This window comes from Pleuronectes platessa, chromosome 18 (genome assembly GCF_947347685.1).
Source record: "Pleuronectes platessa chromosome 18, fPlePla1.1, whole genome shotgun sequence".
Classification (NCBI taxonomy): domain Eukaryota; kingdom Metazoa; phylum Chordata; class Actinopteri; order Pleuronectiformes; family Pleuronectidae; genus Pleuronectes; species Pleuronectes platessa.
The window spans coordinates 1,177,929-1,205,267 of record NC_070643.1 but is presented as its reverse complement, the minus strand read 5'-3'; the positions used below and the strand labels follow the sequence as shown (position 1 = coordinate 1,205,267).

The 27,339-nt window shown below is 43.5% G+C and overlaps 1 protein-coding gene across 3 annotated transcripts in view; it reads left to right on the top strand.

The window, feature by feature from the left end:
- arhgef1a (Rho guanine nucleotide exchange factor (GEF) 1a) overlaps positions 1–27,339 on the top strand; it is a 135,377-nt gene that overhangs the window by 21,732 nt on the left and 86,306 nt on the right. For 2 of the 3 annotated variants that reach the window (XR_008342281.1, XM_053446596.1), the window contains exons 2-5: positions 7,000–7,162; positions 7,373–7,440; positions 15,996–16,059; positions 16,482–16,614. Coding sequence is in view for 2 of the 3 variants with exons in the window: in XM_053446596.1 (XP_053302571.1) it covers positions 7,000–7,162; positions 7,373–7,440; positions 15,996–16,059; positions 16,482–16,614 (428 nt within the window). In the remaining variant the exon portion in view is untranslated. The remainder of the gene's footprint in view (positions 1–6,999; positions 7,163–7,372; positions 7,441–15,995; positions 16,060–16,481; positions 16,615–27,339) is intronic. The other variant, XM_053446597.1, reaches the window with a different exon arrangement.

Below are 27,339 nucleotides of genomic sequence, written 5' to 3'. Positions count from 1 at the left end.
CTTTTCAAGTTAAAAGAGCAAAAGTCCTTTTGAAAATAAAAACGTCGACTGAGATAAAAGACAAAGAAAGAAATGAAAGGCTTGAGGTGGTATGTACAAGCCGACCAGAATAAAGGAGGAAAACTCCTGCGGTGATTGAAATTGTTTGCAGTTTATGGAAATGGCTTCTAGCTGAGGAGTGCATATGAAGGATGCTTTCAGGGATGCACTCACCAAGCCAGGTTTCAGTGAAGCACAGCGCAGAAGATCCTGATAAATCCCTGTTTATCTTCTTTAGGAGCAGCAGTTCATCCATTTTGTTGGGCAGAGAGCAGACGTTTGCCAGGTGTAACGCCGGGAGCGGAGTTCAGAACCCCCGCTTTCGCAGTCTAACCAGCGCTCCAGCGCGCTTCCCTCGCCTGTGTCTCCTCCAAGCTCCACAGAGAGCTGTGGCTCCTCCGACCAAAATCTCCAAAAAAGTGTCTGGGTCTGTAAAGTCCGGTGAAAGGGTTTGAGGAATGGAACGTCGGACATTCATAAGTTCTTCTCTAGAAAAAGTAATCGTAGAGGGAGTGCTGGAGACCATACAAATAAACAAAAACATGAAAAGCACGAGAGAGCGCAACAACGTGGCAGCCATGTGTGGCTCCATCAACAGGGAGTCTCGGAACACGGCCGAATATGAGATGGAAGGGAGCGTATCCAGTTGTCTCATGCACCGCTGCATTATATGCAGTATGTATTTGTTGGGGCCACTTGGCCTTCTCTCTCAATGGCAACGAACAAAGCATATTACCCAGAGTCCTATTGAATCTCTCAGAGCCTCCATTCCCCATTGGGTGGTATGCTGTAGTGTGCGACTTGGAGACTCCTGATAACCTGAGTAGTTCCGCTATAAGCTCATGTTCAAAATTGGCCCCTTGATCTGTGTGGATGTGCTCTGAAAATCCATAGACACAAAAGACGTTATCCCATAACCTTTTAGCAACCTGCTTTGCTGTCTGATTTGCCAACTTTGTGAAGTGATCTATCAAAACAAGAACATCCAAACACACTAACTCTATAGGAGCTTAGGTCCTGATACTTGCGAGAGGAGCTCTGGCGGATGGATCAGGTGTCTTAGCCAGGATGTTCTGTCATTTTAGTTTGTTGAGTTCAGTCTTTTTGTTAAGAGTGTTTTCTGTTTCCTGTTTTATTTTGTAGTCTCACTTCCTTGTGTGTGTTTTCTGCTTCTTGTGTGTCGTCACTTCCTGTCTGTGATTGGCTCTCCCCAGTCCTCATGTGTTAACCCTGTGTTCAATTGCCCCTGCCTTCCTTGTGTGTATATAAGTCTCTGTGCTTCCCTTTGTCCTCTGTCGGATCATTTGGTCTTCTACCCGCTGTCGTTCAAGGTGATGTTGTGTCCTGCTGTCTTGTCTGCTTTCCCGTCCTGATCTCTTGTGTTCCCTCTGTGCCTTGCCGCTCAGCTTCTGCTCCTCTACTTCCCCAGTGTACCTGTGTTTTCTTCCTCTTGTTCTTATCTCTCCAGTTTTCACTCTTCAGTGTTATCCAGTTTGTCTACCCCTTTAGTGTTATGTTTTGTTTTTGTCTAGTTAAAGACTCTTTATATTAAATATAATTTGTTAAAACCTCTGCATCCTGGGTCCTACTCTACTTCCACATATCCTTACACTGTCAGCATTTGACTTAGTCTTTTATTTGATACTCCATCCTAGGCCAAAGGAATCGCTTTCTTGTCAGTTGAATTGTTCTTGCCTGTCCCTGATGTCCAGCTAAATCATGCACACCCCACAAGGCCTTTTCTACCAGACATCGAGATAAAACAAACTGGTGTCTCTTTGGTTTAGTTAAGGGATCCTTGGTAACACTGTAAAGTACTCCATCAAGAACTTTAAGTCTCTCTCACTGCTTGATGAGCACCAAGGCCCCTGTGTCCAAACCGACTCTCTCCCTCCTTGAGGGTGTCCTTTTCTGACTCAGAAACGGCAGAACGTTTGAGATGATAGGGTCCAGCTCTTGGCTTTGTCGGAGCTCCTCCAGGGAGAAAGTAGGTAACCGGTCTTGTCCTGGTGGTACTAGGTGCTGAACAGACTGGACTAACTGAGCTGCTCTACACTCTGTGGCATAATCCAATTGGTCATGAGCATCAAGAAATGTTTTCACAACTCTGTTACATGATAGTGGGAGCGGATAAGACTGATATGCATACCCTTGTGTGGATCTCTTTGTCTGAAAACACTGTACCTTTAAACGAAAGGCAACTTGAACACCATCTTCCCCAACTTAATCAGATTCAGTAAGTAGACTGTTATAACATACTGTGATAAGCCTCTGACTATGGTTGCAAAATTCCGGGAATATTCAAAGTTGGAAACTTTCCATGGGAATTAACGGGGATATACGGGAATTAACAGGATAAACTGGAACTTTTGTGGGAACTGTATTTACCTTGTCATATACAGACATAGATATAAACATTTTGTTTTGTCATAAGCTGATGTGAGTCCTGAGGAAACTTTGGGCACTTGACTATATGCTTCTGCATCTTTGTGGCATTCTTAACATAGGTCTTTGCACAGTATTTGCAAATGTACACAGCCTTTCCTTCTACATTGGCTGGGGTGAAATGTCCCAACAGATGAGAGAGTGCACATGGTATTGTCCTGTAGAATAAAATGAGAGAAAAGCTTGTAAAAAACACTAATGCAATGCTGGAGATATAAATAGTTAGCAATTGGAATCGTCTTTTAATTTTTTTTACAATTTACTTAAACATACACAGAGATTTACTAAATAAACGGAAAACACTTCAAACAGAGGGCGAACCTAAACAAATAGAGAATATCAAACCGTGATAGATACACATCGACTGCAGTTGTTTGAACATGAGCTGTCACATATCTAGCTGATGGAAGGCAACTTGGCTCAGTAAATAACTTTTCCTTCAGTTCAATTTGATAACGATCAACCTGCTCTTGTATTTCACTAGCAATACTTTACAAACATCATGGTCAGCGGCTGTGGCTGAGGGGTAGAGTGGTCGTCCTCCAACCTGAAGGTCGGCAGTTCGATCCCCAGTCTGACCCATCTGCATGCCGAAGTGTCCTTTGGCAAGATGCTGAACCCTGAATGGCCCCCCAGTAGAATAACAAAGTGCTACGAATAGATGCACTGTATGAATGGGTGATTGTAAAACAGTACTGTAAAGCGCTTTGAGTGGTCATCAAGACTAGAAAAGCGCTATATAAATACAAAACCATTACCTCATCCTTGTCTCCTCAAGCACTCCTCAGATGCGTACACAGCCTTGTTAAGGCGAATCCAATGTTCAACTGGGTTCTCTCCAGTTACAGGCACTGTGCTATAGAAGTCAGCAAGAGGCATACTTGAACATGTTGCATCATCGAAATGTTGTTTCAGTACATTTGTTATCTCTTTTGGGTTCTCACGGGGTTTCAGTGATGGGTTGTTACGTAAGGTTATCGTCACTACGTCTTTAGCTTTACCCATTAGCTTTGGGTAGCCTCGTACTGCGCCTCAAGTCACACACCCCTCTTTCTCATATGTTTCCCCTTCCCACATTGTATGTCATTTTCTTCTGGTTAAACACAAAGGCAAGTGCCAAAGAAAATAATACCTGAGAATGTTCTTTCACATTAGGCAATGGAAAAGAATATATAATAAAATACAATTGGCAACAAATAAAAAAAATTCCCGGAATTCCAATGTGACAACTTCACTTCAAGATAAAGTTATTTTAACTGTGACAACGTCACTTCAGTGCAAACTTATAAAACAACCTTGGTATGGCATTCAGCAACCTTCGGTGACCAAGCGGGTGTTGATACACGATGGATCCGGGTGACGGCCCCAATGTAACCGGTCTATCCTTTGTGTCGTATGCTCAGTGTTGTGTATCAATTTATAAAGTCGAAGACCGGGACTTGATTTTCGGCACAGGACTTTTATTGCCTCATCACTGAGGAAGAAAAGACAGTTGTTGTAATTTTCTAATGAGCAAGTAGAATAAATACCAGGGATGCACCGATATGGAAATTCTTGGCCGATATGATGTTTAAAACAATAATCTAGCTGATGGCCGATACGATACCAATATTTGTTTATTTTGTTTTTGTTGTTATTCATTCACCCTTTTGTGCCAGGAAAAAAATTAAATCATTATTTAAAGCACTATTTTAAATTATTTCAGCCCTTTATCAATCTTATCTTTTAATGAGCACAAATTCAATCAGATTTATGAAACAATATTTAGTTTAACTAAACTTTATTTAACCACAAGTTGATATGGTTACTTGGGGTCTTAATGAAATGTCTAACATATTTTGGTCAAAATACCACAAGGATCATTTAAAGCAGGACCCTTTTTACCCTGTCTAAAACAGCCCTCCTCAGATTGACCTGTTTTGAGGACTGGGTTTATGCTTATGTTTTGTTATGACTTATGTTCAGTTAAGATACCGTGTTAAAGGAGTTTTGAGATGTCCTGAGTGTCAGTGAACAGGTCGGGCTGGTGCACGTGACAGTTCTAGACCAACAGGGTGGGGTTGTGTGGGACGACAGGTTCTCATTGGCTGGTTTGTTAGGGGTCAGGGGTGAATAAGGAAGGGTAGTGAAGAAGACGGTTGTTGATGTGTGGAGTGTCGGAGAAGGAACAAGGAGTGTGACATGTTTGTGTTGACTTTAATAAAGCCGCTACCGATGTACGGCCGATACATCGGTGCACCACTAAGAAATACTAATCATTTTGTTTACATTTGTATAAAAATGAAAGTAACCTTATCTCAGTATAGTACAGAGGTGTAAAAAGTACTGAAATATTGTACTCAAGTCAAAGTACCCATCTAAAAATCTACTCAAGTAAAAGTAAAAAGTAGTTCATTTAAAATGTACTTTAAGTAAAGGTTACTTAGTTACTTCCAACAACTTGATGGGGGCCGCTCCTATACAGTGCAAAAAAGGACAAGGGGTCATAAATCCAATCCAATAACAGTTATTTTTAATTAAAGGAGAATTTTTACAAATATAAGTGCAATGACATTAAACATGTCAACACAACATTTAAGAACTTTTGGGAGGATCATGTCAAGACATGAACCACATGACAGCTAAAATAAAAAGTTAAAATTCCGCTGTCCCACTGTATATTTAAACTTTTGGTTCAACTTTGGTCCACCTTTAGAGCACTAGTCTACAAACTTCTTGTTGAGTTTGAGCAGCAGCTAATTTTCAAGGTGAGTAGAGCTCATCCGGGCTCGCTGTGCAGTGAACAGCATCCAGCACAGGCGGCCAAGGCAGGTAGGCCGTATTGAGTTTCAGGCCGTGTTGTGCATGAACGAGTTCAAAAGAACGCGTTCATTGAACACGTTAATTTTTATGAGAACGTTGAACTGAACGAAACGTAATGACAAATATTGAATTTGAACGGTGAACAGGTTCATATTATCTGAGGTCTAGCTAAAACGTTACGGAATGTTTTCCTTCTCCTGAGGAGAGACGCTGTCTAAATCGAATGCTTGCACCATGTAGTTGCGATCGTTGTTGTGTTTATTTGAAAAGAAATGCAGTCTTGGGGGGCGGCCCTGTGTAATGCAGTGATTCTCAAACTGCGCGGAGGCATAACATGTGCGTGCGCGACCGGGAGGGGAAAATGCGGGGCGGAACTAATATTCTAGCTGAACTAATGTTTTGACGTCCGCAACTCTTTTACGGCGGAGCAGTAAACAATCGCTCTTTAGCCGGAGCCAGGAGTCGGCCACCGGTGCAGTGTTGTGCATGTCGCGCATATTTTCCGCGAACAGTGAACTTTACGATCAGTTTTCACATGTTGAACGTGCACGTGAGGGAACGTCATCCACTCTATGCAGCATCTACCACTGCAGTGAGAATTGCCTTGCGACTTGAACTATGTTGTTTTTTTTACTCAGTAACGGATGTAATTTCGAATGTAGCGAAGTACAATACTTCAGTCAAAATCTACTTAAGTAAAAGTAAAATTACCCATTTCAAAAGCTACTCAAAAAATTACAAAGTACACAAAAAACGACTTAATTACAGTAACGTGAGTAAATGTAATTCGTTACTTTACACCTCTGGTATAGTGAAGAGAAAGTGTCAGCTTGACAAGGACTCAGTGTGTAGCCAGACTGCATCAGACATCCCAGGTTTGATCCTCAATGTATATGCAGCGATCAAGAGACTGATTACTACCACAAGAGGGCATGAATTAAACATGAATGCAAGGCAGCATCAGGCTCTTTATGAGAAAAAGCACTATTCTATGATCAGATGTAAGGATTTAATTCTAGATAAAGATATACAATGGCTTTAGACAATCCCTGCTCTGTAACAGTGTATCATGTGTCATCTGACTGATAAGCTCCAAAAGCAAATCAATCTGGAGATACTGTCCCAATAAATATTCCCCCAAGACTTTTGAAAATGTGTCCATGCATTGAGCATTGTATCTGAGGACTGCGCATCGCATGTTATCCAATGCAATGCATGTCACGCGACATCTAACGCCGGAGGTACTTGCAGCCCAGAACAACATAAATTAGCAGTCTCAAATGTTTGTCACAATAACACAATACACCAAAGACAGCAACAAGCTGAGAGCCCTTACATTGTATTATGTATAGGACTTTTGAACTCTGTTACAGGGATCAATTAAGCGATACATTTATTATTGATATTATTGTTAATGATAATAATGTTAAGAAGAAGAAGAATATTGTTATTATTAGTAGCTCGTGCCTGTGACTATGCTTCCTTGGTGTTGGTGCCTCAATTTAGCCTGGTACCTTTCACCCGGGCCACACTGACTGCAAGCTGCTGCATGTTTCGGTTGTCAGTTGTTCACACTGGTTGGGATGTGTGAGTGTGTGTGTGCGTGTATGTGTGAGACAGAGAGAGCGAGATAACAGTTTGGCCTGGGCGTTAGCAGTGGTGCTATTTCGACAGTCGGCTTCATTTTCAATTTTGTTTCTATTTCTTCTCCAGAATAAAGAGAGAGAGCACATGAGGGAGCAAGAGAAGGCAGCAAGGGAAAGGGAGGCACGTTTCAGCAATGGTCATCTCTTCACGTCATTGACAGTTTCAGGAACTACACTCTGCACAGCATGTAGCAAGAGTATTACTGCCAAGGAGGCCCTCAGCTGCCCGAGTAAGTAAGAGTTTGTGCACTTCTACTGCTATATACACTGAATGGTGCTAAAGTGGTAAAATCTAACAAAGTAATTAAATAGTAAAAGTTCTTAGTTATTCTGGTTTGTCTGGTCATAATCAATGTCTGCAGTTGTAAAAGAGAAAAAAGAGTGAAAGAGATATGATATGTTTATGGTCTTTGCTTTAATGTCTAATGTCATTTTTCTAGCATGCAACATCACTATTCACAACCGCTGTCGAGATGCTTTGCCCAACTGCGCCAAAATGAAACAGAGGGTAAGATACAGGCTACAAAAATCTCAAATTATTGACAGATGTTTTAACATGTATTATTTCCACTCTTTAGTAAGATTAAATACTTTATCAAAATTATCTTCATACTGATTTTAAATTACTTTGTATATATATGTAATTGAAAGGTATGAATGGAAATGTAATACTATGATATTCAGGAAAAATTAATGGATGTGAAGTGGGTTAGGTGAAGATGCATCTCAATGATGCACTGGGACTGGGTGGAGGGAGACGAGAGAGTGTGAGGGTTCTGTCATTCATTTTTACACCCAACCTTATAACAGGCCCCCCAAAACAGGCCCCCCTGGTATTACTGTCGTTTTTTTGTGTTTTTATTACGTTTGCTGTTTGTTTTTTATATTTATTTTTGCACTGCTCTGTGCATCTTCGTACCGCACAATGACGAGATGCTTTTGCAATTGACTGGACACTTTTATATCTTTTTAACCGCACTTCGGTCTCTTCGGATCACTGGGAGCATGCCTGCAATACACGCCGGCATTGTTTACACCCGCGACCAGCTGATGGCCCTGAGGCACACCACCCTCTTGGCCGGAGAGAGACCCACCATCCCGGAGGAGCTAAAGAGGAGACGGCGGGGCTGCAGAGCGGGGCTTAAACGGAGGATGGAGACGAGGAAGTTTAAGCCCTTCATCCCTGCAGTCATCACTGGAAACGTGAGGTCGCTGGCAAATAAAGTGGACGAACTGGAAGTGCTCATCAGGACACAGAGGGAGTACAGGGAGTCCAGTATTGTGTGTTTCACGGAAATGTGGCTGCACGAGCAGATACCGGACTCCAACGTCACCATTCCCGGCTTCCAGACGGTTCGAGCCGACAGAGACACCACCGCGACCGGCAAGAAGAAAGGAGGGGGCCTCGTCGTGCTTGTGAACAACAGGTGGTGTCACCCCGGGCCCGTCACCGTTAAACAGCGTGTCTGCAGCCTGGACATCGAGCTCGTCGCCGTCGGACTTGTCCATATTATTTGCCGAGGGAGTTTACCAATGTTTTCGCCATCACTGTTTACATTCCTCCATCTGGGAACGCAGAAGCAGCGTGTGACGTCATCCACACTGTGACTGCTGGATTACACCCCGGGGCCTTCATCATCATCACAGGTGACTTTAATCATGCTTCCCTCTCATCCACACTCCCAACCTTCTTCCAGTTGGTCAAATGTGCCACCCGTGAAAATAAGACTTTGGACCTGCTGTATGCAAATGTTAAGGATGCATACAGCTCCACTGCCCTGCCACCACTGGGCAGGTCAGACCACAACTTAGTCCTGCTCTCACCATCATACAAGCCTGTGGTTCAGCAGCACCCAGTCACAGTGAGGACAGTGAGGAAATGGTCTCCTGAGGCCAAGGAAACACTGCGTGGAGCGCTGGAGGCCACAGACTGGGATGCTCTGTATGAGCCACATGGTTAGGACATTGATGGCCTGACTGACTGTGTCTCTGAGTACATTGGGTTCTGCATAGACAACACCATCCCCACTAAAGAGGTCCGCTGTTACCCAAATAACAAGCCGTGGGTAACAAGCGACCTGAAGGCCCTTCTCAACGAGAAGAAGAGGGCCTTTAGATCACGGCACAGAGCAGAACTCAAACGGGTACAAAGGGAGCTCAAGCGCAGCATCAGGGAGAGCAAGGACAACTTCAGAAGAAAACTGGAGCACAAACTGGAGGACAACAACACCAGGGATGTCTGGAGTGGGATGAAGGAGATCACCGGCTTCCAGAGGAGAGGTGGGGGAGCAGCTGGGAATGAACGACGTGTGAACGAGCTTAACATGTTCTTCAATAGGTTCAACTCCAACCCCCCACCCCCAGCGGACCCTCCACTGCTTCTACGACTGCCTCTACTGCTCTACTCCGAGCAACAACCCCCCACCTCCCCCATCACCCCCTGCCCCCCACCACCCCCGTCACCACCTCCCCCCCGCTGGCTTTCACCACAGACCTTTTCACACCTCCCACCCCCTCACATCACCCACATCCCCCCACCACCTCCTGCAACACACACCTCTCTGCACCACCCTCATCACCTCCACCCTCAAACCCACCACTGATATCCCCCACCCCCCAGTCTGGACTCCACATCACAGCCAGCCAGGTTAGGAGAGAGCTGGAGAGGCTCAAACTGAGGAAAGCTGCGGGACCGGACCGCATCAGCCCTCGTGTGCTGAAGGCATGTTCCAGCCAGCTCTGTGGAGTTCTCCAGCACCTCTTCAACCTGGGCCTACACCTTCAGAGAGTACCAGTGCTCTGGAAAACATCCTGCCTGGTCCCAGTGCCCAAAAAAGGACGTCCTGTTGCACTGGAGGACTACAGGCCGGTGGCACTGACCTCCCTCATCATGAAGGTCATGGAAAGACTGGTCCTGGCACACCTCAGACCGCTGGTGTGCCCATCATAAGGCCCCCTGCAGTTTGCATATCAGCCCCATGTTGGGGTTGATGATGCAATCATCTACCTGCTGCAGAAGGCTTACTCCTCCCTGGACAGACCCAACACCTCAGTCCGGATCATGTTTTTCGACTTCTCCAGCGCCTTCAACACCATCCAGCCCAGAATGCTGAAGGCCAAACTGGAGGGCACGCAGGTGAGTGCTCCCCTCATCGCTTGGGTCGATGACTATCTGACGGGCAGACCACAGTTTGTGAGATTACAGAACTGTGTGTCTGATCGTCTGATCAGTAACATCGGGGCCCCCAGGGAACTGTACTGTCCCCCTTCCTCTTCACCACATACACTGCTGACTTTAAGCACTGCACTGAGTCGTGTCATCTGCAGAGGTTCTCTGATGACACGGCCATTGTGGGGTGTGTTGAGGGCGGTAGGGAGGCTGAGTACAGGGACGTGGTTGACCGCTTTGTGAAGTGGTGTGGGTAGAACTGCCTGCAGCTCAATGTGGCGAAGACGAGGGAGATGGTGGTGGACTTCAGGAGGAACAAGCCCCTGCCCTCTCCTGTCTGCATCGGTGGGACGGATGTGGAGGTGGTACCTGCATATAAGTACCTGGGTGTCACACTGGACAATAAACTGGACTGGTCCACCAACACAGAGTCCGTCTACAAGAAGGGCCTGAGCCGGCTTTACTTCCTGAGGAGGCTCAGGTCCTTCAATGTCTGCAACAAGATGCTGCAGATGTTCTACAAGTCTGTTGTGGCTAGCACCATCTTCTTTGCTGTGGTGTAATGGGGTGCGGGCATCAAGGCAAAGGACGCCAATAGACTGAAAAAACTCATCAGGAAGGCAGAGTCTGTGGTTGGCTCTAAGCTTGTCACCCTGGAGGAGGTGGTGAAGGACAGGATGCTGGCAAAATTACTGGCAATCATGGACAATCCCTCTCACCCCCTCCACAAAACACTGGACAAGCTAAGGAGCAGCTTCAGCCACAGACTCATTCAACCCCGCTGCTCTAAGGAACGATACAGGAAATCGTTCCTCCCAACCGCAATAAGACTGTACAACTCATCTACCTCTGTCAGAGCCACCATCACAGAACTGCACTAAATATACCTGTCTCCTTGCACTGTGTACCCTGTACAACACTCCGCTCCATATACTGGAACACTTACTTCACATCATATGTGATATGTGTTAATATATGTTGTGCAATAGTAGGAGTAGAATTGACGTTGGCTAATTATTAATAATCATGAAATATGATTTATTAAAATAACAATTATTTCTTAAAAATAATCAAAAATGATAAAGCTGTTAATTAAGAAATGTAACACATTTAATTAGAAATGATACGGTTATCCATTAATAATAGTTAAAATAATTAATGAAAACAATAAAATTATCAATTAAGAATAATACAAATCTGTAATCATTGCTTATTGTCGCGGGGCACCACCCTGGTTACAGGGACCAACGATACAATCTATAAATATCAGTCTCATAATGATAAATGTCAAATCAATAATCTCAATATTTAATATTAATAATTATTTAATTAACAGTGAAGGCTTCTAAGTTCGAGCACAGGCAATCATAATCCAGCTGCAATCACATACATATGTACAAATAATCACAGACTACAGATACTTTAATTACAAAAGCATTTATTAAAAAGGGGAAATAAAGTTATAATGTTATTCAATGATTCATCATTTTAACAAGCTCCGATATTTCAAAGATAAACACAGCAGCAGCACTTATCACACTTCAGAAAATACATGTAAAACCGGCGGTCTACCTATGTATGTCTGTCTCGGTGTGTGTGTGTGTGTCTGTGTCAAAGTGTCTCTCTGTGTGTGTGTGTCTATGTGTATGCATGTGAAATAAAGTTAGTGTTATTTAATGATTCATCATTTTAACAAACTCCCATATTTCAAAGATAACAACAGCAGCCGCTTATCACAATTTAGAAAAACACATGTATTCCTCTATGTGTATCTGTGTGTGTATCTGTCTGTGTCTATCAATGTGTGTCTGTGTGTGTGTGTCTGTGTGTGTGTGTGTGTGTGTGTGTGAGAGAGAGAGAGAGAGAGAGAGAAAAAGAAGGGGGCGTGGCGATGACGCAGTCACTTGGTGACGTCACATCTAAGATGGCGGCCGATCATGATTCGTGGAATCAAGGCCTAAAAACTCTCAAAATGGCGGATTGACTACAAAACAAGATGGCGGAGCCGTTATGAATTTAGAGCCAGAATGGGAGGAGAGGGAGAGAGGAGGCGTGGCAATAATAGATTCAAAATGGTGGTTTAACTTGCGTTATTCAAAATGGAGTCTATGTTAATGACACCATGTGGCCGGAGCTCACACTGGTGGTCGTCACATGAATTACACAAAGGGATTTTCAGACAAAGAGAATTCTTTGTCTCTGCTTTGGCGTTCGGCCGCATGGCTTCCAGATGTGTCCAGCCTCTCTGAATATAGATTTAACTATGTTACATGAACTGTATTCTAAATACAGATCGGATGTGTGTATAGGTCGGTTTAGAAGGAGAGAGAGAGAGAGAGAGCATACAAGGAGAGAGCAAAGCTCTTAAAAGCACCGTCAGAGACAAGTTACATTTACTTTAACACTCAGCACCCAAGTGGCGTTGTGTGCTGAGGTTTGACCGGTAAAGTCTCTTTAAAGTTGTTCAAACGGTCACAATGAGCTGGAGACGCTGCTCACGGCGCTTAAAAACTGTGGCACAAGGCCGTAACCGGAAACCGGAAGTGGCGAGTCGCCGCTAAACATTAGAGACTCGGCGGTCTCATACAAAACAAATACATTCAAGTATTAAAACAATACGCTACGTATTAGATTAACATCTGCCCAGACAATAAAGCCTCTTACTGTACCACCCTCGCGGTGTGCGTGCGCGTCGGGCCAGTGAATCACGTGGTCTCTCAAGCGGTCTTCGGCCGCTGGACCGGACAAACAGCGGATTTGCTCGTGCTGCTTCGATGGGATGAACGTCGTCCTTCTTCTTCAGGGATGTGGAGCTCGTGCTCCTCAGCGGAATGAATCTCGCGCTTCTGCAGGGGACGGCTGTGGAAGCCGTTTGTAGATCGTTGGGAAAAGAAAAAGTCCGTGGGGAACCTGAAACAGTCTGAGATTGTTCCGTGTGCAATTTCCTGTTTGGTCTTTTCAAGTTAAAAGAGCAAAAGTCCTTTTGAAAATAAAAACGTCGACTGAATAAAGAAATAAAAGAAATGAAAGAAATGGCTGATAAACTAAAAGTTAAGGTTGCCCCCTTTTAGCAACTAAATCAGCTGGGAGGCCCCGAAGGGGGCCTGGTGTTGTCTTCAGAGCAGGGTAAAATGGCAGCGATGTTTGGGGTTCATGGGCTTTTAAATTACCTGAGAGGTCCTCCTCCTTGAGGAGTTGGTCATAGGATGATGCTGGCTTTAAGCCAATTGAGTGTCAGAGCTGGACCTGAGTGGGCTGGGCTTGGAAATCAGCGGGGGTTCCAAGGCATTCCCAGAACATTTTTCCACCACCAGGGGGAGATTCTTGAGCCTGCAGGAGGATGTTTTCCCGCCCAAAGTTTAACAACCCTTTGTTCCTCTCGGCTCCAGTGTCTGGTGGCACCCCGCTGGGCTCTGGCCCAACATATAAACCATATTGATATTATATATCATTATACAATAATATTGTCTTTTGCACACTCTGTCTACATATTCTTACACTCATTCAGTAGAGTGTAGATATGTGTGTATACACACATATCTACACTTAAAATATGTGCTGCTGTACTCTCGAGCCCAGATGAGAGCCGCTGAGAGCTAGTTCGATTTGACGGTTCTCGACGTCTCAGTCCGGTTGTTGTCACGCCCTCACTCCCGCAACTCCTCCGGGTTCCCCTCCGCGTGGACTGACGGTCCGTGTGCGGACATGAAGCCGAGCAGCGGAGGCTTAGCTCCGGGCTGCTTCGTTCAGCTGCTAACGTCATCGCTGTGCTGCGTTCAGGGTAACTCGGATATCCCGACCTTCTGCCACATAGCGAACATGCAATAGTTTCATCGATGAACGTACCCACAGACACACACACAGACAGACAAAGGGAACATGGAGGGGCTACAGCTTTGGAGGCTAACACTGCTGCAACTTTTGTGGCGAATTGCACTTAAAACCCCGGGTATGAGTCTATTTTAAAGTGAGCGACGGAGGCGGCAACGAGCTGCTGGTGACCGGCACCGATTCGTGCAGCTCGGGGTGCGTGGAGCAAATCTGTACGGGCCACAAAAGTTATAAGGCGCAGCTCTCTCCCCCCCTCCTCCTCCTCCTCCTCCGCTTCGCCACCCGGGCATCACAGGAGAGGCTGTCGGCTGCAGCCGGAGACCATGGGGGGGGGGGGGGGGGTCCTGGAACAAGTTCCGGTGCTATTTTCTAACAAAGCGCCACAAACAGCTGTTTTAAGTTATACCTGCTGTTTCAACCGGGCGACAAACACAGAAGCAACGACTCGGGTTAGCCTCCGAGTGCATTGTTTTCACACACACACACACACAAGCTACGACTCCGAGAGCATTGTTCCTCCACTCTGGACCCGAAATGGGATCTCTCCCCCCACCCCCCAGACCGATGCTTCCCGGCCAGGGTTCCACATGCAATACTGCTGTAAATACGTTCATAAGCAGCCATTCCAGAAAGTGCTGCAACTTTAAACACAAACTAATAGCAAACTAGCGTTAGCCCGCTGCTACTAACCGTAGCGGGACACACACAGGGGACACACAGGCTGGAGATTTGTCACAGATCGATAATGATCAATGATGAAAATGAGACATACCCTGCAGACGTGGGGAAAACACTTTTACAAAATCTTAACTGTTAGACCGTTACAGGGATCTGTTGTGGCTGCAGGTGAGGGCGAACAGGGGCCGAGCGAAACGGCTCCATGTTGCATGCGTTTTGTGCATTGGGGGAAGGATAAACGTGTCAAAAACAAACACTAATCCGGCATGATGGTCCATGCCATCAAGTGTAGACCACACAGTGAAAATGAAGATCTATTTAAACTCGTTCACATGAAGCAGCCAGTCAGTGACTTACCGGCTGCTTCTTAACAGTGGAAACCTTACATTACATTTCATTTAGCTGACGCTTTTATCCAAAGCGACTTACAATAAGTGCATTCAGGGTACAAACCCAGAAAAACAAGAATCAAGAAAGTACAATTTCTTTAAAAAAGCTAAACTACAAAGTGCTATAAGTAATAGTCATTTAGGTGCTATTAAATTGTTTGTTCTAGCATTTTATTCAAGGTATAGTCAGAAGAGGTGTGTTTTTAGTTTGCGGCGGAAGATGTGTAACGCTGGGTTACCCCGAACCCCTACATTGAACGGTTTACAAACAACATCAAGCGGAGAAAGCAGAATCCCTGGCAGGACGGCGCAAATGTGCCTCCCGTGTGAACAGCCAGGAGCCTGTGTGCTTGAGAATGCCGCTGCGCTGCGCTCCGGTGTAAAGCCGGCGTAAGCTTTCTGCTCAACGGATGTCCATGGGGAGCTCATTCCACCATTTAAGAGTCAGAAAAGCAAACAGTCCTGATTTTGATGAGTGTTTAAGACCAGTCGAGCTGCTGCATTCTGGATGAGCTGCGGAACAGTGAAAACACAGGGTTTCTCTGGTCACAGCTGCTCAGAGATCAGTGCCGCAGCTTCTTGATCACAGCAGAAGCTGCAGTTGGCTTGTACCGGGCCTCAGTTTCTGTGTCCGCTCCAATCTGACCTGCTCTCATTTTTAGTTTTCATATTTCGCCAACTAAAATATATATTTTTAAGCTATTAGGCTGCAGCTATATGTTTTTATTTATTTCAAAATAGGGTTCTTCTTATTTCATACATTTCCCACAAAAATGGGGAGGACTCAAATAGCCCTAAATAGTTCTGTGTTTGATTTATTTCAAAGTAGGCTTACACATGCCAGTGTATTTTCTTCTCCTCTTCACAAGAAATTGGTGTTTTCCTGTTTTAAAGATGGTAAAAATAGCAATAAAATGTCATACATTATGTTGAAATACAAATTTCAATATACTGTTGAAACATCACACATAGTTTGTTTGTCCTCTATTACCACAGCAGCAGAAGACAGTCCTGTTGAAGAATAACTCAGCCTTGCAGAATATCACTCTGCGTGCAAAAAGTAAGACATATTCAGTCTCTTCCTTCTATCTCATTCATTACTCCTTTTGACACATTTCTCTTCCTCATCAAAACGTAAATGAAATGGTCTGTATTTATATAGCTCTTTTCTAGTCTTGATGACCACTTAAGTCTTTTCAAAGCACAGTTGATTGCCATTTACACATTCACACACACATTCATATTGTGCATCTATGGACAGCACTTTTTCTAAGAGGGGCAATTTAACATGCAGATGGAGAAGACTGGGATCCAATCATCGAACTTGTGGTTAGAGTAAGACCGCTCCACCCCGTCAGTCACAGCCGACAAAATGTGGTCCTCATTATCAAACTCTTTTTCCTCCATCTACTACAGTTTGTTTTTTCCCTTGTCTTGCCCTCCCTTCCCTAATCCTCTAACTGCATCATCATTTTTCATAAGCTCCAGGAATGCGTGAACGCCCAAGTTCGGCCATCTACCCTTCTGATAGCTTCCGACAGTCCCTGCTGGGATCCCGCCGAGGTCGCTCCAGTCTGTCCCTGTCTAAGAGTGTCTCCACCAACAACATTTCAGGGTGAGCCTCACTTACAGTGACCAACTACTACAATAGAAGGCAAAACTCAAGATGGTGCTGTGCCAAGTGGCAGCCTATTGCATAAGCTCCCGGTGTCTTTTTTGTGTAACTTTTATGTCTGTCTTTTTCTTTCACTGACCCCCATCACTGACACAATGGCTGTGTGGCAACTTTTTGTTTCACCACTTGGCTTTCTGTTTTATCAATCAAATCAATAAAACATTTTTTGGGTATAGCCCATATTCACAAATCACCATTTGTCTCACAGGGCTTTAACTTGGTGTGACATCCTCTGCCCTTAACCTTGAACAAGAGTAAGGAAAAACTACTAAAAACCCTTTTAACAGGGTAAAAAGAACGTAGAAACCTCAGAGAGAGCCACATGTGAGGGATCCCTCTCCCAGGACGGACATACAGTTGTAATCAGAAATATTCAACCCCCTCACCTCAATAGACATTATAGTGATGTGGATGACAGATAATGACAATAAATGACAAAAAAAACCTCATCAAACAACAAAAGATATTTATTGATTCGTATTTTAGTTATTTTGACAACAGAATTTGACTTAACTTTGAAGTTCAAATGAAAAATGTAACTCTTTCAACACATGTGAATGTTCAGTATTATTCAACCCCCCAGCTTCAGTACTTTGTGGCGCATCCTCTAGCTTTTATAACTTCTAAAAAATGTTTTCGGTAAGTGCGGACAAGCTTCTTACACCTCTCGATTGGAATCTTTGCCCATTTTTCAAGTGCAAAAGCCTCTAGATCAGTGATGTTTGATGGCTTCCATGCTGCAACTGCCTTCTTTAAATCCCACCAAAGATTTTCAATCAAATTTGAATCTGGTGACTGTGAATGCCACTCCAGGACGTTCCAGGATCTTTTTCTCAACCAAGCTTTGGTGGACTTGTAGGTTTTGCTTTGGATCATTGTCTTGCTGGAAAGTCCAATGATCACCAAGGTTTAATTTGTCAACAGAAGGCATCACATTCCTCCTTAAAATGGCCTGGTATTTCTGTGAATCCATGATGCCATGTACACAATAAAGATTGCTAGTTCCTGCCGCAGAAAAGCAGCCCAACATCATCTTTGACCAACCTCCATGCTGGACTGTGGGGATGGTATTCTTCTGGTCATAAGCCTGGCCTTTCACACGCCAGACATACCGCTGGTCCATACATCCAAACAGTTCCAGTTTGGTTTCATCAGTCCATAGAACTGTCACCCAAAACTCAGTAGTCTTATCCAAATTCCTCCTGCATATTCTAGTCGACTTTTGATGTTCCTTGTGGTCAAGAGCTGAGTGTGTCTTGAAGCCGGCCATGAAGTCCTTTTTTATTCAGTGCACGTCTTATAGTTGCCACTGACGCACTTGAACCAGCCTTCATCAGGTCATCCTGTAGGTGTCTTGCAGTCACACAGGGGTTTATCTGAGTTGTTCTGACTAAGTTGCTGAGGGTCCTTGATGAAATGTTGGGCTTTCTTCCACGGCCAGGCAGGTTTGAAGCTCCTCCATCAGTTTTAAACTTCCTTATAATGTTCCCAATTGTGTCTCTTGGAATATAATTTTTGGGGGAAATCTTCTTCTACCCAAGGCCTTTCAGGTGTGATGAAATAATCTCCTCTCTCAGCTTTTGTGGAAGCTCCTTTGTCTTTCCCATGATTGCAACTCAACTTGAATACCTTCATGGGTAGGGTTTATATATGCATCACAGCTGAAGCAAATGAAGGATCAGTATAGATTTCCCAAAGGCTTAATAATGTTTCAACTCAACTTTAGGACCAAAAAAACTGTCAGACAGCTTTAAAAACAACAATATTATATAGGGGTTGAATAATTGTGACATGGCTATCTTAACAAAATATACTGCTACACACAAATAATACATCATGCATTTTCCGTGTTGATTTTCTGTATCACTCAACTCATAAAGAAGTCATCCGAAGCAGAATCTTGCTCAAAGAGCAAGATTCTGTCAACTTTAATTGATAAATCCTTAAAATCTTTGGGGGGTTGAATATTTCTGATTGCAACTGTAAGTGCAATAGATGTCAGGTGTAAAGGAGAACCTCAGAAAGATAAAGGGTTTAGCAGCATTGATAACGGTAAACATTTTGAAGCATAACTGAAGGTAAATGAATTGATCGATCATTGTCAGTAATGGCCAAGTATCTGAGGAGAAATACTATGTATCAAGCAGTCCTGCTGTAATCATATGGGTTAGGGTAAGGGTCTATGGTCAGCAGCCAGCAAGATCATGGTCTACCATCATTATCAGATGCCAACACGATAAAGGATCCGCCATTATCATCACGATTAGCCAGCATGATACAGAATCCGCCATACTGGATCCACCACTACAATCTCTGATACGCGATCCACAGATCGTGATGTGGCCACAGCTGCGCGGCCCTGGTTTGCGGACGATCCTGGTACTTTGGTTTCTGTTTGTAGAAAGTCTTGCACAGGTCATTTGGAACATTTTATAAGTATGCGGACAGCTGATTTGAACCTGTGTTGCTGCCCAGAGCAAAGCCTGAAATCCCAAAGGTGCTGAGAAGATGCCTGCAGAGCTGGAGCTAAACTGAAGGCAAATAGTAGGAAACATAAATTCACTGTTTCTGGGCTGAGCTAGAAAAGGGCCTGGGTCCACTTCCAAATTTTATTTGTGTAGCCTATATTCACAAATCACAATTTATCGGATCCTCTAACGACATCCTCTGCCCTCAACAAGAGTAAGGAAAAACTACCTACAAACAAATATTTTAAAGGGGTAAATAAAACCACTGGGGGGAACCAAAGTCGCAAATAAATTTTTATGTATTTTGTTATTAAAAGGAATGTTTAATACTGTATTGTAAGTCCAATGTGTGGTTATATAGACATGTTTATGTGTATGCTCGAAAACAGAAAACCAAAGCCACAAGCAACATTCATTAAAATTTGATGTATCGGCCAATGTTTTGTTGTTCTGCTTAAAGTTAGCGCTAACCCTAACCCTAACCCTCTTTGAATGGCACTGGCCTGTGGAAAATCGAATGCGGAAAAGGGATATTGAAAATAGTTTACAATTAAGTTTATTGGGGGGGACAATTTGACCATATTTAAACATTGGGGGGATATCTCAACAAAATAAGAATATTTACAACATTGATTAGAAAAAACAGTATGTAACATATAGCAAAGTAAAAAAAAATTGTGGAGTTATTGTCAGTAATGGTAGAGTATGTTAGTAGACATATTTTATGATATTAACAAGCAATCCGTGATCAGCAGCTAAAATAATAGTTCAGCTACCACCACGATCAGAATTCACCTCAACAATCAGATGCCACCATAATCCACAATCCGTCATCATGATCCTGTCTGAGTTTAAGGAGCAGATGGACCCAAAAATGCAGAAGCAAATAAAGTAGTAAAACAAAAGTTAAATTTACAATTAAAAAAACAAATCCAATATTCCACAAACAGAAACATTACTTGGAGAAAAAACAATCAAAAGGCTAAACTGAAAAAACAAAATCAGTATAAAATAAGAAGACACTGGAAACATTGAGAAGATATTAGAGAGCAAAAAAGCATGACAAACCATCAACGTGGGAAAGTCAAATGACGTGAGGTGACAATCACGAACGTACAATGACAAAGGACAGCACAGACACTGAGAATAATTATATCTAAAAGATGCTTACCCTTCATTCACCTTTGGTGGATGTAGCCTTGGCCAGGGAAGAGTTGTTATCAGATAGTGTCCAACGTTCATTGGGTGTTTCAACCCTAAACCGTAACACCCTCAGGTTGGCAGGCCAACAGTTCTGGCCAAATCCCTTGCCATCTCCTCCTACTGGCTTCTAGCTTAGTTCCTCTCTCCTGTTCCATGACAAGCAAGAGGCACTTTCTGCTGCCTCCCTCATCCTGCGATCTACTGTCTTCTTTCCTGTCATTCCTATGGCTGTAAGCATTCTCCCTACCGACTGGGCCGGGAATCCTCTACAGCCAACCTCAACTGGAAACAGCCAGGCCTGCATTCCTTTGCAGGCATGCCTGCAGTCTTCCAAAAGGTCCTGGTATTTGGCACTCTTCCTTTCAAAGGCTTGTTTGCACCCTTCTGCCCAAAGGACTGTAAGTTCAATCAGGATGATCTTCTTCGTCTCTTCCCTAAAACACTTAAAATTTGGCTCATGTCCTAGGTGTTTTCTACAGAAGTGGTAGCTTGCTGTGTAAACCATGTATTGCACAACACATGGCGAGGGCAGAAGAATTGTGTCAATGGAAAGATATGAATGTGTGATAGCGCAAAAATGATCACAACACTATCATCATTGGGAACATACAGTCTCATGGGGATTGAGACAGACAAGCTCATCAATACAGGAGGAATAGTGAGATTGCAGCATTTAGTGTTTTACGGAGAAGTGGCTGCACTTAAATATGCCTGGTCCATAGCGGCTTCGGGCCTGTTCAAGCGGACAGAGATGTTATGTAGAGCAGTAAGAAGAAGGGAGGGGGGATTGCACTTCATGTGAATGAGAGGTGTTGTAATCTCAGATATGTTAATGTGAAGGAACATCTCTGTAGTCCGGACAGTGAACCGCGATTGTGATCAGGATTTACATCCCTCCCACCACTGATTCAGAGGGAGCTGCTGACATCATTACAGACACAATAGCCAAAACTCCTCATGGTTGTCGCTGAAGATTTTATTATTTTATTGTAAAACTAGACTAATTACTACCCAACTTATAGCAGTGTGTTTACTTCCCCAATACAGACCATTAAACACTGGACCTCCTGTTTGCAAATTCTACTGTCCTCCCCCCACCAGGCAGATCTGATAAAAAAAATTGTCCTGTGGTTGATTTAGGAGGCTAATCAGGCACTGCAGAACTGCTTTGAGTCGACAGAATGGGATGTACTCTGTGAGCCACGTAGGGAGGAAATTAACAAAATGACAGACTGAATCTCAAAGTACATCTAATTCTGGGAAAACGGAAATATGCCCGCCCAGAGTGTAGGTTGCTTCCCCAACAACAAGCCATGGATCACCAGCAGATTGAAAGTACCTGAAAATGTGAGGTGAGAGTCAGGCAGACATCAGGTAGTCTGGAGAGAGTGAATGAGATCAGGTCACAGCCTCCTTCCTTTTCTTGTACCGCACACTGAGTGAGATGCCCCGCAGTTTCCTTGCAATTGATGCAAAACAAAACACACAACACAAGAATACAAATATGACAAAGTGGTGCTACATACACAGGAGACACAAATTAAGATGTTTAGAGATTTTGTGTTTATAAGAGTTGACACCGATGTTGATGCGCTGTAAAGCTGAATTTAGGCATCATTACGGTAAGCGTGCTGCGTCATTTCCTGTTTTCATGCCGCTGGTGGTGGTCGCTCTCTGTACTAGCTCCTCTGCTAAACACAGCTGTTTCTCTGTATTACTACGGCTAAAAACCGGTCTCTAGTTAAACACCCTTACATACCAACCCCTACTCTATCGTGCTTAGTGATTCTGTGTTCTGTTTGAGCTCACCCTCGTAGCTCTATAGCAACGATGTCTTCTCTCTCTCCCCTGTTGTCTTATGTTTACTTACTCCTCTGCCTCCCTTAACAGTAGTGGTACTTGTAATAAATATAGTGTATTGGTAGCGATGGAGGCGAGTCTTAGCGACTTAGTAGCTCGGCTCCGCAGCTTAGAACCTCCGTTAGCTGTAGTTAGCCGGCTCCCGCTAGCCGCGGAGCCACCTAGCTAAGCACGTAGCTTAGCCTCAACTAGCAGTCCCCTGACTTGTCCCGTGCAGCAGGGAGCCCAGGGTTGCTGGGTGAAGTTCCGGAGGGGGCATAGTGCTAGTCTTAAAAAGCCCACGATTAAAGAGCCACCAGCTCACATTTCAAATAGATTTGTTTAACTCAGCGACGCACCTGCTGATAAACAAACTCTGATTATTGGCGACTCGGTTCTGAGAAACGTCAGGTTAGCGACACCAGCGACCATAGTAAATTGTATCCCAGGGGCCAGAGCCGGCGAAATCGAATCTAAACTGAAGTTGCTGGCTAAAACTAAACTTAAATACAGTAAAATCATAATTCCCCCATCGGCAGAAATTACTCCCGGCTTCGCATGTCGGAGGTCACTAAAGTGAATGTTGAGTCGGTGTGTGCTTTCGCAAAAACGATGTCCGACACAGTAGTTTTCTCTGGCCCGCTCCCTAATACAACAGGTGATGAAATGTTTAGCCGCATGTTCTCTTTTAACCGCTGGCTGTCGAAGTGGTGTCCTGTAAATGGTGTGGGCTTTGTAGATAATTGGCAAACTTTTTGGAGAAAACCTGGTCTTGTTAGGAGCGACGGCGTTCATCCCACTTGGGATGGAGCAGCTCTCTTATCTAGGAATATTACTAAGTCTATAACATGACAACCCATAGTTGGGACCAGGAAGCAGAGCTGCAGTGCTAAACACTTCACTGCGCTCCCTCTGGATCAGTCACACTGCCCCATAGAGATCGTGTCTGTCCACCGTCCGATTAAATTATTGAAATGAAACAATAACAGAGCGAGAACTCCACACAAAAATCGAATACAAATTAAAACAACCTCTGAAACAACACAGGAAACTAAGACTTTTAAATGTGGTCTTTTAAATATTAGATCACTGTCAACTAAGGCTATTTTAGTTAATGAAATAGTCTCCAATTACAACATAGATTTATTGTCACTCACTGAGATGTGGCTGCATCCTGATGAATATGTCAGTCTTAATGAATCTACTCCCCCCAGTCATATAAATTCACAGGTTCCCAGAGAATTTGGGCGAGGAGGTAGAGTTGCTGCTATTTTTAACTCAAGTCTATCAATTAATCCTAAACCTAAACTCAGCTATAACTCATTTGAATGTCTTGTTCTTAGTCTTCCACGCCAATCCAGGAAACACCAACAGCCAATCATATTTGCTGTAGTTTACCGTGCTCCGGGGGCTTATACCGAATTTTTTATGGAATTCCCTGAGTTTTTATCAAACCTAGTCCTAAAGACCGATAAAATTAGCCTTAGCGTAGCATTTATTTCGATACTAGACTCAATTGGTTTCAGTCAGTGTGTACATCAACCTACTCTTTGTTGTAACCACACACCTGACCTTATATTATCGTACAGTGTCGGAATTGAACATTTAACAGTACTTCCGCGCAATCCAGTTCTATCTGACCATTTTCTAGATGTCTGCCTGATAGTGCTGTAGCTTAATTTAAGGAAATAATTCCAATTACATTTAAACCCGTATTATCCGTAGATATAAAGAACAAATTCTTTAAAAACCCGAGCTCCATTGAGATCGACCACCTCATCGATAGCTCTGCAGACTCATTACGATTAACATTAGATTCAATAGCGCCTCTAAAAAAGAAAAATGTCAAACATAGTAAATTAGCTCCGTGGTATAATTCCCAGACAAATGAGTTAAAACAATTATCCAGAAAACTAGAAAGGAAGTGGCGCTCCAGCAACCATGTTGAAAATCTAATAGACTGGAAGCATAGTGTTAAAGAATATAAAAAGGCTCTCCACAAAGCAAGAGCTGCCTACTATTCAAAACTAATAGAAGAGAATAAAAATAACCCCAGGTTTCTCTTCAGCAATGTAGCCAGGCTGACAGAGAGTCACACCTCCACCGAACCCAATATACCTTGATCCCTAAATAGCAATATCTTTATGACTAGGGATGCACCGATGTGGAAATTCTTGGCCGATACCGATACCGATATTTAAAATAACAATCTGGCCGATAGCCGATACCGATATTTGTTTATTTTCTTTTTGTTATTATTCATTCACCTTTTTGTGCCAGAAAAATAATTAAATCATTATTTAAAAAGCACTATTTAAAAAAATTCAGCCCTTCATCACTCTTATCTTTTAATGAGCACAAATTGAATCAGATTTATGAAACAATCTTTGATTTAACTAAACTTTATTTAACAGAGACATATTATGCCCATTTTACCGCAAGTTGAAATGGTTCCTCGGGATCTTATTGAAATGACTGTAACATATTTTGGTCAAAATACCACAAGGATAATTTAAAACAGCACCTTTTTACCCTGTCTAAAACAGCCCTGTTAAAGTATCATTATAGAGAACGCTCTTCTCATTGAGTTATGGTAGCAGTATTGCCCGTTTATTAGATGTGTTACGGCTTCTGTGTGTATGACGTATGTTGTCAATTCCCTTGTTACCTGTGCATGAGACGGATGAATAGAGCCGATGCACATGAGAATAAAGTACTTTAACAGACGCTACGCTCATACTTTTTACGACAAGTTACACTGCGTGAGTCAAGATAACTTAACAAGCCCTCCTCAGTTTGACCTGTTTTTAGTGTCGGGCAGAAATCACATCACGTCAACACCCACCGTGCCCCTTCGCGATGCTTGTTTTAATTAAACAGTCGGATTCCCCTGGTCCGCACCAGTTCTCAGTCAGCTGCTAGGCGCCAGCCGAGGCGCACCGCAGGGTGACCCCCCCGCGCGAACAGAGGGTTCCTCCAGCGGTCGCCGTAGCTGAGGTGATCCGCGAGAAGGGCCCGACACGCGTCCAGAGTGGCCGCCGCTGACCGCGTACCCGGTCCCCTCCAACGGCCCGCCTTCCGCGCCGGCGATGGAAACCGCCCCGCGGTCCAAGAGAAAGAAAGCACCCGCACCAGCGACGCCGTTATGCGGCACCGGATGAGGACCTCCCGGTGCCGCACACTGAGCCTCCGGCGGCGCGGAGAGGAAGGCGACGGAGCGACTGCTCCCCCAGCCGCGGCACGTGCCCAGCGGTTTTACAACAAATATGAACATCGGCCAATGATATCGGTGAAAGTCAAGTTTATTACCGATAAGCCGATATCAGTAAACGGGGCGAATATCGGCCGCTACCGATGTTTGGCCGATAAATCGGTGCATCCCTATTTATGACCTTTTTTAATGATAAAATTCTAACTATTAGAAATAAAATCAACCATCTCCTGCCCTCAATTGGCACTAATACCCTCCCAACAACAGAGATCTCAGAAACGGCTGAGAATCCTTCCCATTACATAGACAGCTTCTCTCTGATCACCCCTGTAAATTTACCAAAATAATCTCATGTTCTAAAACAACAATCTGTATCTTAGATCCCATTCCTAAAGAATTACTTAAAGAAATTCTGCCCCTAATTGATTAGTTCGTTACACAATCAATCTGTCATTATCATCAGGTTATGTAACACAGTCTTTTAAAATAGCTGTAATCAAACCCCTACTCAAAAAACCCACCCTAGACGCAGAGGTTTAGAGTCAATCACAGTACAGAGACAGCCTTGGCAAAAGTCACTAATGACCTTCTAATAGCCTCAGATCAGGGATTTGTGTCTGTCCTCGTTCTGTTAGATCTCAGTGTAGCATTCGACACAATTGACCATCACATTTTATTACAAAGACTTAAAAAGTTAATGAACATTAATGGAACCGCCCTTAACTAATTTAAATCTTATTTTTCTGATCACTCCCAATTCGTGCAAATTAATGATGAGTCATCTGTGCGCACCAAAGTTAACCATGGTGTTTCACAGCACTCTGTGCTCGGCCCAATTTTATTATCATTATATATGCTTCCACTAGGAAACATTATCAAGACATACTCAGTAAATCTCCACTGCTATGCGGATGACACCCAGTTATACTTGTCAATAAAACCTGAACAAAGTAATTAGTAGAGATGAGCCGGATACTCTGCTGAAATTATTATAAGAGTAATACGAGTCAATATCTGTGCTCGGACTTAATGAAAATCCTCACACAGCGTCACAGTGCTCCTCCCCTTCACACACCGCTCTGCTCACTCACTCACAGAACAGCTCTCTGTCTCTCAGTCACTCAGGTTCGCGGGTCTTTTCCGTTAACGTTTAGGGTTTCTTCAGCTTGAAGTTTGTTTTTATTTCAGTTTGTACTTACTTATTAACCAGTAGAGTTCTGTTAAACGTGGGTTCGTTAAGACGTGGTGCTGGTAGAAAGCGACTCGCGTTGCGTCTCTGCCTGTCGGAGATTTTTTTTTTTTTTTTTTTACTTCACGCATTGAGTGTCTGACTACTCTCCAGCGTCTGGCTACTCTCTCTCTCTCTCTCTATCTCTCTCTCTCTCTCCCTCTCTCTGCCGTTCGTTGGAGTTTTTAAAAAAAATTTAAACCGTCAGTTGGCTCTAACCAGTTTTATTTTACTTCACGCACTGAGTGTCTGACACTTTCTAGGAGTAGTGGTATAAAAAATATTACAAATTAAGCTACACACACACACACACCTGGTGTGGAAATAAATTTAAAAAAAATCATAAAAAAATTTCAAAGTTAAAAAAGAAAGTTATGTTGAGTATGAAAACACTTGTTATTACATTTCACTTAATAATTGCAACAGCATGTGTTGTATTCATTGTTGCAAAACTTGTTCTGTAAATAGTTCGTTTGCTATTGTGATCAAAATCATTGATCTGAAGCTCAATGCTGATGCTGTCCTGTAATAGTTTTCTAATCAGCAATAAATATAACAATTTCTGATCAACCAATATCAATTGAATGCTTAAAATAACTGGTTATTAAAGCCCCGCCCGTTTCAAGACAACCCGGCCTACTTCCGGGTTAAATCCAGCCCACTTCCGGGTTAAATCACACCCACTTCCGGGTTAGCCCCCGCCCACTCCGAGTATG